Source organism: Gobius niger, assembly GCF_951799975.1.
Source record: "Gobius niger genome assembly, chromosome: 7".
NCBI classification, from domain to species: Eukaryota; Metazoa; Chordata; class Actinopteri; order Gobiiformes; family Gobiidae; genus Gobius; species Gobius niger.
The window spans coordinates 36,843,879-36,856,368 of record NC_136858.1 but is presented as its reverse complement, the minus strand read 5'-3'; the positions used below and the strand labels follow the sequence as shown (position 1 = coordinate 36,856,368).

The 12,490-nt window shown below is 37.4% G+C and overlaps 1 protein-coding gene across 1 annotated transcript in view; it reads right to left on the bottom strand.

Annotated features, from left to right (window-relative positions):
- Nucleotides 1–12,490, bottom strand: part of rmdn2 (regulator of microtubule dynamics 2) — a 124,505-nt gene that overhangs the window by 24,146 nt on the left and 87,869 nt on the right. The window contains exons 6-7 of the mRNA XM_079560597.1: nucleotides 5,507–5,582; nucleotides 95–172 (exon numbers count right to left, since the gene is read on the bottom strand). Coding sequence (XP_079416723.1) covers nucleotides 95–172; nucleotides 5,507–5,582 — 154 coding nt within the window. The remainder of the gene's footprint in view (nucleotides 1–94; nucleotides 173–5,506; nucleotides 5,583–12,490) is intronic.

The following is a 12,490-nucleotide window of genomic DNA, read 5'->3' as shown; positions in this document are numbered from 1 at the left end:
CCTCGTGAAGACGGTCATTGTTTTCCAAGAAATTTAGAAGAAGAAGAAGAAGTAGTTGCTGTTATTGTAATAATGATAACTGCTCGCTACTTACTGCGTAACACCAGCGTCCCAGCAGGTAGTAGGACAGAGGGTCGTGGGGCTTCAGCTCGATGGCTTTATCCAGATGATCCTAAAAACATACAGAGCAAGACAGAGTTACATTCATTCTGTGTGATGTTGTACATGTTTTAGCCACTTGTCCTCATAGTTTTTCCCTCGGTAGTTCGGAGCGGACCCAAGATCATAACGGTTTGTTACATCCAGGCGAAGGACACTTTTGGTCATACTACAAAAAACTAAATATCAATGATGGGTTTAAATTACTCCAATCAAGACTGTTAAAAAAAACCTAAACTCCCACCTGAACGAAGGACATTTTCTCTAGTTTGGCTTTACCCCAGTCCAAAAGCTTCTGGAAAAAAGGTGAGAAAATAGCAACAGAACTGAGACAAAAAAATTGACGAAAATTGGACAAAAAAATGATGAAAAAGTGGCAAAAATGTCACAAAAAATGTCCAAAAAAATGACAGAAATGTGACAAAAATGTGACAAAAAATTGACAAAAAATTGACAAAAAACGACAAAAGTGACAAAAAAATGATGAAAAAATTTACAAAAAATGACCCAAAAAAATGACTAAAATTTTTTACAAAAAATGACGAAAAATGTACAAAAAATTGACAAAAAAATGACGAAAAATGGACAAAAAATGGACAAAAAAATTATGAATTTTTTTTTTTACAAAAGTGGACAAAAAACTGGACAAAAAATTGACAAAAAAATTATGAAGAAATGATGAACATGTGACAAAAAGTGACAAAAAACGTACTTGGCCTCCGACCTGTAGGCAGCCAAGTAGATGAAAGACCCCCCAATCATCCCATAAACACTTGTATTACCCCGCAGGTGCACAATGGAAAGGATTTATTAAGGTAAACAAGTTACTTAGTGCTGCTTTAAGCTAATATGTAAGGATTAAACAACTCGGAGCTGCATTAGACGGTTCTAACGCCCGACACAGTGTTGTTCCTCCTGCATTATAACGTCTAACGCGGCTCCTCGTTGTTTAATCCGCTTATACCAGGGTCCCACAAACGCAACATTTATAATAAATGTGTTTTTCATTGACTAAACTCACTAAATCTGCCAGACTACGGGACTATTTTCTGTGGGTTTTTAGCCGGTCACTGAAGGCTCGTCTCATTCTCCGCAGCTATAGAGTTCGGGAATGTGACGTCATATCGCTAAGCATTATGGGATTAGCAGCCATTGCAAACTAATGGAGATTTTAAAAGTTAAAATACTGGAGTTATTGTTCACATTAAAACACTTGGAGACCACAGTGTGTTAGATGTATTTACCAGCAGTAACTCAGAAGCTAACAGAGCTGTTCCACTGTTTTTTTTCCTCCACTTTTTATACTGTTTTTAGCTAATGTTAGTCAATGGAAATGTATGCTAACAGCTGCAAAGATGGCGGATCTCCATGGTAACTGTGGACATTCCCGAACTCTATTACGAGGATCTCAGTCAGGCTCAACGACACAACATCAGCACAGAATCACAACACAACAGGACTAACCCGGAAACACTTTTCCCTGGAAGTAAACACCGATATGCGGCACTCGTGGGCAGGAGTTATTTACCTTTTACAAGGTTTAACCTGAAGCTAAAGCTAGCTAGCTCAACCAGCTCAACTGTTTATGGAAACAGCTGCGGTGGAGTCGCTCACACCTGGGCCCCCCCAACTCAAACTTTTATGTTTCACTTTACTAATCCAGACAAATATGCTTCAATGCAGGATCATTTTATGTACGCCTGAAAATGATGAATAGCCTTAACCGTTTCCAATAGAAATGTAAAGCTCGTATGTTATTAACAGTAGCTAACCTAGCTGCTCACTCTCCTCTACAAACATTTTTGTCATTTTTCATCAATTTTATATCAATTTTTTGTCATTTTTTTGTTACATTTTGGTAATTTTTTTGTCAAATTTTTATCACATTTTGTCACATTTTTGTCATTTTTTTGTCATTTTTTAATCAAATGTTTTGTAATTTTTTTGTATTTTTTTGTAATTTTATGTCAATTTTTTGTCACATTTTTTTTTGTCAATTTTTTGTCATTTTTTTGCCAAATGTTTTGTCATTTTTTGTCACATTTTTTTCATTTTTTCGTCAGTTTTTATCACATTTTTGTCACATTTTTTGTAATTTTATGTCATTTTTTTGTAATTTTTTGTCATTTTTTTGGTCAAATTTTTGTCATGAAAATGATGAATAGCCTTAACCGTTTTCAATAGAAATGTAAAGCTCGTATGTTATTAACAGTAGCTAACCTAGCTGCTCACTCTCCTCTACAAACATTTAGCAAACGCTTTGTTTTGGCCAAAAACGTTGAAATTAACACAAAATCCATCTCATACGTTCCTGTCAGTCACTAATTACGCCTTTATCTGATTCAGCTGTGTCACCCAGACCATGGTGTAAACCGATATAAACCTTTTGGAATGCTGGCAGTGTCGCTCCGTGAGAGGTGTATAGACACAAAACCAACTTCTTCTGCTCATGAACTGCCTAAATGACATTTCATTTTAAGTATTGTCCACTCACCCCTCATTTTTGCCTATACTCACTCCTCATATACTTGTAATTGTCATTTGTTGCCGTTCGTTAGCTGTTCCGACTTGAGCTGTCCTGCTTCACCTGCCCACAGCTATTCCAAAAAAAAAAAAAAAACCCTCACACGCGATGAAGCCGAAAGCCCTCCCACCACACGGAGTTTCCACGGGTCCTCCCTGCCCTCGTCCTCTCTGCTGTCAGGACGCGACAGGTACATGTGGGAAGTACCCGCTGACAGGAGATAAAAACGCTACGTGCCGCTGCCCCACGCTCCCCTTATGCAACAACAAAAAGTGCTTTTGGACCAGCTTAACCCCTTAACTCCCACCTGAACCTGTTTGGCTTTACCCCAATCCAAAAGCTTCTGGAAAAAAGGTGAGGAAATAGGCAAGGCGACTTTATTTATATTGCGCATTTCGTACATAAGGCAACTCAATGCGCCGAACTCGAATAGCGACAGAACTGAGACGAAAACGATGATGAAGATGTGACAAAAAAGTAAGATTTAGACAAAAAACGGACAAAAAATGGACAAAAAAATGACAAAAATTGTCACACTAAAAAAACGAAAAAATGACAAAAAATGACAAAAATGTTAAAAAAAAAATAACAAAAAAGGACAAAAAAATGACGAAAAATTGACACAAAATTGACAAAAAAAGGACAAAAAAGATTAAAAAAATGATGGAAAAGTGGCATAATGTGATAAAAATTTGACCAAAAATTGACAACAAAAGGACAAATGTGACAAAAAATTTACAAAAAAGTTCCAAAAACTTAGACAAAAAACTGTCCAAAAATTGTCAAAAAAACTGAAAAAATTGACCAAAAATGACAAAAATGTGACAAAAAATTGACGAAAAAATGATGAAAAATGATGAAAAAGTGGCAAAAATTTGATAAAAAATTGACAAAAAAGTTACAAAAACTTAGACAAAAAACGGTCCAAAAATTGTCAAGAATGTGACAAAAAATTGACGAAAAAATTACGAAAAAATGATAAAAAGTGGCAAAAATTGACAAAAAATGACTAAAAAATTGACAAAAAATGACTACAAATTATGAAAAATTATGAAAAATGATGAAAAAGTGGAAAAAATGTGATAAAAATTAGACAAAAAATTGACAAAAAAGTTACGAGTACCCCCTAAAAATGATGAAAAAAAAATCTGATGACGTGAGGAAAAAGATCCATTCAGATGAGTTTTGCAGGTCTTAGCTTTCAAATGAGGCGTTACACTGGCCTCCAGGATTTGGGTAAAGCTGAACTGGAGAAAATGCTCTCGGTTCAGGTGGGAGTTAAGAGGTTAAGGTGGGGATTTAGGAGAAAATGGGGGTAATTTGTTGAAGAAAAAAAATAGCCCACATTTCTATTGTTTTTTTGTCCGCTTAGTTTTTTGTACGTGCTTTACGTGCGTCTTTTTTTGTATTTTACATTTTTAATCCAATCATTTCACACGTTTATGATCCGTGCAACTTGATGACGAGATGATTGAATATTTTCTTCAGTGAGTTCAGTTTGTGTTGTCGCCTTGTTGCTTATTTATTGGTAATTTCATATACTTAGTACTTTACATTTTCATTGGATACATTACAACAGGGTTTAAACAGGTAGCGAGAAATCCAATATATTGCTTTTTAATACATTTCAATGCCCAAAGACTATACTTTTAATACCACAAACAAAACAATCTGCATATAATTTCTAAAGATCTGAAAGCATTCCATCAAACAGAGGAATGAGGGAACATTTTGTTGTCCAAAAGCAAATTGGACACAGCGGGAAACTTGTATGAGCCAAAACTGAAGCTTAATATGTTTTAGGCCAGGATTTTAGTCTCTTTGCAGGAAAAAAAAAAGAGTCAAAGTTATTATTAGCCAAGTTTAGATTTGATGCTGAATCCAATTGAATGATTTTCAATGACTTTTAAAGAGGCTAGATAAGTGTTGGCCATTTTATGCTCACTACTGCCGCCTCAGGTCATACGTGTAACTGCACCTTCTATAGAAACAACTTTTTCAGTGACAGTGCAGGATTTTAGAGGCAGTTGTGGTGAACAGGTCTGGGCTCTTAGGACGTTGCTGGATGAGGTAGGAGGAGGAAAATACATCATTTTAACATTTTTAAACTCCTTACAGTCCCTTTAAGGCCTTAACTTTAACCTCTTAACTCCCGCCTGAACCGAGAGGATCTTTTTCCTCACGTCATCAGATTTTTTTCCCATCATTTTTTTTGGTGGGTATTCAACTCATTTTTGTAACTTTTTTGTCATTTTTTTTGTCATTTTTTGTTGAATTTTTGTCAATTTTTTGTCAATTTTTTGTCAATATTGTCACATTTTTGTCATTTTTTGTCAAATTTGTGTCATTTTTTTGTCACATTTTTTTCATTTTTTGTCAAATTTTTGTCATTTTTTTGTCAATTTTTTTTCATTTTTTTGTCAAATTTGTGTCATTTTTTTGTCACATTTTTGTCATTTTTTGTCAAATTTTTGTCATTTTTTTGTCACATTTTTGTCATTTTTTGTCATATTTTTTTTATCAAATTTGTGTCATTTTTTCGTCATTTTTTTGTCAATTTCTTGTGACATTTTTGCCACTTTTTCATAAATTTTTCGTCACTTTTTTGTCACATTTCCATCATTGTTTTCGTCTCAGTTTTGTCGCTATTCTCTCACCTTTTTTCCAGAGGCTTTTGGATTGGGGTAAAGCTAAACTGGAGGAAATGTGCTCGGTTCAGGTGGGAGTTAAGGGGTTAATTTAATGACTATTGACTCATGGAGCTACGGTATATCTCAAACTGGTTCAATCCTTCACAGAAAAATGACATGAAATTTAAATTACCTTAAAGATGTATCCGTTCTTAATTTTGTTCTGTACTGTGTCGTACTCGGCCATGATCCCACACATGATGGCGTACCTGCGGGAAACAAGACAGTCATGGTCATGTTCTTTTCTGATTTAAGTCTTTTGGCTTCATTTAAAAAGGACTGGGTGAAAGGGGTGAAGGGTGGGGAGAGACATTCAGCAAATTGTCAAAGCACCCTTATCCACTACAAGGGAAAAAAACTAAACATTCTTCCACCATTGCTTTAACAAATGCTAGATTAAACAGGGGAAAAGTGATTCAACAGCCCATGAATACTTAATAATACTTACAACGGACAATGCTAACCAGGAAGTTAACGTTAGCTTCATGCTATATATGCTAACTTTATTTGTGTGTGATAAATATGTTTATAGACCTCCAGAAAACGTCTAAAAAGAGTAAAAAATGTGATTCTCATGGGAGGTTTTGCCGTCTGCAGGACACTTTTCTTAGAAGTGGATGATTTATTGTTCTTGTGAGGAAACTGGTTTGCAGCAAAACTGTAAAAAAGTAGACAAAATAATAAACAGGAGCCAGAAGGTCCAATTTCATTCGTATCTTTGGTCATGCATTTCTAACATCCAAATTCTTCACAGTCAATGAGCTATTTTTCCCTTTTACAACAATATTAACCTCTTAACTCCCACCTGAACATGTTTTCTCCAAATTCTCCAAATCTAAAAGCTTCTTCAAAATGGAGGCAAAAAACGAGAAGAAAATGAGGATGTAAACGCAACAAAAAAAGTTAAAGAGTGACCAAAAAAAGCGACAAAAATGACAAAATCTCAACAAAAAAAAGACAAAAATCCAGCAAAAAAAGATACAAATCCACCAAAAATAAGACAAAAATCCAGCAGAAAAAAAGACAAAAATCCATCAGAAAAAATGACAAAAATCCAGCAAAAAAGTGACCAAAATCCAGCAGAAAAAAGACAAAAATCCAGCAAATAAGTGACAAAAATCCAGCAAAAAAAGACAAAAATCCAGCAAAAAAGTGACAAAAATCCAGCAAAAAAGTGACAAAAATCCAGCAAAAAAGTGACAAAAATCCAGCAAAAAAGTGAAAAAAATTTAGCACAAAAGTGACAAAAATCCAGCAGAAAAAAGACAAAAATCCAGCAAAAAAATGACAAAAATCCAGCAAAAAAGTGACAAAAATCCAGCAAAAAAAAAGATAAAAATCCAGCCAAAAAAAGACAAAAAATCCAGCAGAAAAAAGACAAAAATCCAGCAAAAAAAATGACAAAAATCCAGCAGAAAAAGACAAAAATCCAGCAAAAAAGTGACAAAAATCCAGAAAAAAAAGACAAAAATTCAGCTGAAAAAAGACAAAAATCCAGCAAAAAAATGACAAAAATCCAGCTGAAAAAAGACAAAAATCCAGCAAAAAAATGACAAAAATCCAGCTGAAAAAATGACAAAAATCCAACAAAAAAAGACAAAAATCCAGCAGAAAAAAGACAAAAATCCAGCAAAAAAACGACAAAAATCCAGCAGAAAAAAATACAAAAATCCAGCAAAAAAGTGACAGAAGAGCAGCAAAAAAGTAATAAAAAAGTGACAAAAACACATAAGGGAAATAAAAAGTGACGGCAATGGAATAGAGGAGCGAATGGATTTGGTTTTGGCGGGTGGTATGAGGTTCAGCATCCTGTTCGTTCATGATAGACACAAATCCATTATCTTTAGATGCAAAGTGCACAAAATGTCACAAAATACCCAAGGACAAAACCGAATTGTATTCCCCGCTACCATAAAAGTATCCGGTACAGGGCCTTTTAAGGCAATCTGACTAGAAAGCAATCAACACCAGAAACATTACACTCGCACGCTGTTATTAAAACTGTCAACACTGAACGCACAAGTGGAAGTTGTTAGGGCAGTAAAACAATAACCGCCAACAGAAATGAAAATAAAGCTTCTGGACTTCAAATGCGCCGAAGTGAAGCGCGTAAATCAATCAAACAGTGAGTCATTGTTCAGACAGTTACGGATCAGGTAAAACCAACCGCTGCAGGGCCACTTTCCCATCGACTCCACCGAACTCTGGCACAGACCACAACAACTTTCACCCAGCATCAAACAGCCTTTATTCTGGCATCAATAAGGTCCATAAACAACATGACATTTCCACAAGCATTTGCAGATTATCAATGGGGTTAAGGTAGGAAAATATGAAACTACTTTAACAATTTGAGTCCGATGAATCCCGGAAACGCCCTTCTGGGTTCGATCCCTGGCTCAGGCCCTTCTGCCCTTCAGATCAGGGGCGGACTGGCCATATGTCCATTCTGGAAGAGCACAGAAGGGCCACTGGCTCTAGGGCCACCGGTCTGGCCTCTCACTTTACCTTACCCTTACCCCCGGGCGTAACCGAGCTTTACCCAAATCTAAAAGCTTAACCTCTTAACTCCCGCCTGAGAGGATCTTTTTCCTCACGTCATCAGATTTTTTTTCCCATAATTTTTTTGGACATTATTTTGTCATTTTTCCGTCTAATTTTTGTCATTTTTGGGTCAAATCTTTATCAAATTTTTGTCTTTTTTGTCATTTCTTTTGTCATTTTTGTGACATTTTTGCCACTTTTTCATCAATTTTTCGTCACTTTTTTGTCAAACTTTTCTCACTTTTTTGTCACATTTCCATGATTGTTTTCGTCTCAGTTTTGTCGCTATTTTCACACCTTTTTTTTCCAGAAGCTTTTGGACTGGGGGTAAAGCCAAACTGGAGAAAATGTGCTCGGTTCAGGTGGGAGTTAAGGGGTTAAAAGAAAAGCATCCAAAAACAAAAATGCGCTGGAAAAGCAACAAAAAACGTGACAAAAACGTGACGACAAAGCAATGAAAAAAGAGATGAGAAAACAACAATAACATGAAAAAACCCCCCGAAAAACAAGAGACGAAAACACAACGAAAAAGCCACAAAAAAGTAATGAAAAAGCAACAAAAACATGACAAAAATGCAGCGACAACGTGACAAAAAGTTACCGTCACTTTTCTAGATTTTATCTTTCAAATGAGGCGTTACAGTGTTGCTCTCCAGTCAAGAAGCTTTTAGATTTGGGCAAAGCCGAACTGGAGAAAATGCTCTCGGTTAAGGCGGGGGGTCAGAGGTTCACGTATGTATTTGTGGAAGTGTCACATTCAGCTTTGACGAGTTCTTTAGGACCTGTCTGATCTTCACCCGTGCCTTCAGTCACGTAAACACAGCGCAGACGGCGTTAGCATTTAGCCTCTCCCTCTCTCCTCTATAGCTCCAAAACAGGTCAAGATAGAAGCTACCAAGCTCTTCCACGTTTTCCCTATTTAAATATGGTTACGTGAAGTGTTCCACTACAAAGTATAATTACACAAAGTTAAACAATGTGGATTTTCTAAGCGGATAAAAGGGGGGACTATATTGTGAGGCGTAATAATACCACGAGTAGTTGGGAATCACCCATCCAAAGAAGAGCATGTGCTGAAAACAACTTTGAACCGTGAGATAAAGGGACTATGATCAGCTGGGAGGCCAAGGAAGAAGTGGAGAGAACTTTTAGAGGAAGACTTGGACAGACAAGGAGCCGGCTAGAGAACGAGGATGAAGAAGAGCCATTGCATCCAAAAAGGAACTGAACGACGATGAAGTGACCCATCCCCGGCTACTCATCTTCAGACTTCAAGCCAGGCTGATGGTCAGAAGTTTTGGTTTGATGGCAGAAACCAATCCAGATACAAGGAGAGAAACACGCAAACAGGCAAACTCCACGTAGAAAGGAGCTCTACAAAGTTTGAAGCAGCAACCTTCTTGTTGTGAGGCAAGTGCTAACCACTAAAGGCTCATTGTGTTCTATGTTCATGAATTCACATGGAGGTTTCTGTCCATCTCCTGTGTCATTGGCTCTGTTAACTCCATAGACCGTAAATAAGGAATAGACTAAATGAGGGTGGCTTCTAGCATTCAGCGCAGGCCAACTGAAACTCTCTCATGCTAGCAATTTGGCTGGGTTTTGGAGCCAGCTCTATGATTTAGAATTGGACGAAAATAAAACTCGCCTTTTACACAAGATAACAACAAATAATCCGGTCCGCGGTAAAAACGAAACAGAAACCTGCAGTGACACTGATGTCAAAGCTCCGCTAACAGCAACGAAACACTTCCTGTTGTCCCGACAAAATAAAAGGCGTCAATGTTCCAGCCGCTGGGAGAGGGTTTGAAATGTTAATTAATAAATGAACCTAATATTTTAGGTGCAAATGGACACAAATCTCGTTTTTCTTCGTTTTCCTGGTCGTCCGTTTTGCTCAAATAGAAATAAAGGCCTGTCTCTAATTGTGGCCTGGTTCCAATAAAGGCCTGGTCCCAGATGCCCTTGAGTAAATAAAGGCCCCGGCCTATATTAGAGCATTTACGGTAAATGAATAATAAGAATCTGTGATTTGGTCAAAGCCCCAGCTTAACTGTAGCTCCATGAATAACAACGGCTTACACTTGAATTGCACTTTACAAGCCTGTGTCACAAGCTCCTCAAAGTGCTACATAGTTGTCATTATGTCATTAGATGAAAATAGGGCTGTCACAGTAAATACTATATTATCACCAAATTCATTAACCCCTTACCTCCCACCTGAACCGAGCACATTTTCTCCAGTTTGGCTTTACCCCAGTCCAAAAGCTTCTGGGAAAAAGCTGTGAAAAAGCAACAAAACTGAGACGAAAATGATGGAAATGTGACACAAAAGCGAGAAAACATTGACAAAAATGTGATGAAAAATTTATGAAAAAGTGGCAAAAATGTCACAAGAAATTGACAAAAAAAATGACAAAAATGACCCCCAAAAAAATGACAAAATGTGATAAAATTTTTTTTTTAAAAATGACAAAAATGTGACAAAAAATTACAAACAATTACAAAAAAAAAAAAAAAAAGATAAAAATTTGCTAAAAAATTGACAAAAAAGGACAAAATTGTGACAGAAAAAAAAAATGACCCAAAAAAAATAAAATAAAAAATAATGAGTTGAATACCCAACAAAAAAATTATGGAAAAAAAATCTGATGACGTGAGGAAAAAGATCCTCTCAGTTCAGGCGGGAGTTTAAACAATCTGCAAAAGACTCCTCAGTGAAGTAACCTGCCCTTGTCCTTGAAAGAAATGAGACGATCTCCAGCTCAGCGTGACAGTGGGGTCCAGGACTCGATCAAAGTCTCCATAGATTCTGCTGGTAGTGCAGAGAAAGCCTTTATTCTCGGCGGAGGACAGTGTGTTCCAGTGTCCGTGTGATATGCAGGTGACGACAGAAGAGGCAGGTGAGAATGCTGGCTTTACAAACACAAGGATGAGGAGCTTTGGCATGAAACAGAAAGTGAGAATGAATGACTCTGTGGACACGAACAGTTCTGAGCCGCCTGCGTTCCTGTACACTGCACATCCACAGCTCGCAGTCATGTTTTTTGATAAACTCTAAATCAAGCTGGTTTGTAATGGCTTTTGGAAGAAAGATGTGTCGAATGTTGCCAATGAAAAACGAAACTGACAACCAGAGGCTAGATCATTTAACCAAATATCATGTCTCTATGGCAGGGGTGTCAAACTGATTTTGGGTCGCAGGCCGAAATTCAGCTCCCACAGATTTTTTTTAAATATATAAATGAAAAATATAAATATTATTATACCGTAAATTCTCTAATACTGGCCTGTATTCCATTAGCGGCCGGGTCTCTAACAGGGGCCGGGTCTCCGACAGAGGCCGGGTCTCTGACAGGGGCCAGGTTCGCGGCTGGCGGAGGCAAATTAAAGCCGGTCTCTAAAACAGGCCGGGTCTTTTATTAGAAACTATAGCAGTAGAAATATTCCCCATGTTAGGAATTTGTCTCATACTGGTGTAAATGAAAACTCACGTACAGGAAGTAAACAACTTTGACACAAATTTAGCCACTTTTCACACCTTCTGTGACGATATTTGGAAACAGGGCAAACAAATGTTGTGTGACCGTCCAGGGTTTTAATAAAGTCTCCATCGCGTCTTCAAAGCACGTCCAGCTGCTCCGTGTGCAGGTCAGTCCCACGCCTCAAAATAACTCCTCCCATCAGCGCGAGCGTCTCGTCTTCTCTCGGGTCAGTCTCATGATCGATCACAAACACAAACGCTCCGTCTAAACTCGCCTTTTACACAAGATAACAACAAATAATCCGGTCCGCGGTAAAAACGAAACAGAAACCTGCAGTGACACTGATGTCAAAGCTCCGCTAACAGCAACGAAACACTTCCTGTTGTCCCGACAAAATAAAAGGTGTCAATGTTCCAGCTGCTGGGAGAGGGTTTGAAATGTTCATTAATAAATGAACCTAATATTTTAGGTGCAAATGGACACAAATCTCGTTTTTCTTCATTTTCCGTTTTGCTCAAATAGAAATAAAGGTCTGTCTCTAATTGTGGCCTGGTTCCAATAAAGGCCTGGTCCCAGATGCCCTTGAGTAAATAAAGGCCCCGGCCTATATTAGAGCATTTATTTTTTCATTTTTTATTTAATTCCCCCTAGTGGCTAGAATGAGCATTCTGGTTATTCTTTAAAAAATCATAACTCCGCACAGGAATGGGCTCGAGACTTACTTTTTATTCCTTCATACTCTGGAGTTTATGCTCTACATGGCAGCGGCCGGATTAAACCATCTCCGTTTGACACCCCTGCTCTATGGTGTCACAAAAACTGATCAGTGGTTCTCAAATGTTACTTGGACATCTAAGTCATTCTTATGCTTTAATAGTTCGGTTTGTCTCATTTAGACATGGTTTACGCCCAGTTTAGATATAATTTTGACCAATTCAGTGCTACTTTAGACTCGGTTTAGTCCTGATCTAGATTTAGGCCTGGCGGTAAGGGGGAGGCCAAACTTATTAAATGTGATTTGAGAGAAAAAATGGAGAAGCGCTGGTTTAGATCGGACATTTGTTTTCCACTTCAATTCCACTATTGTT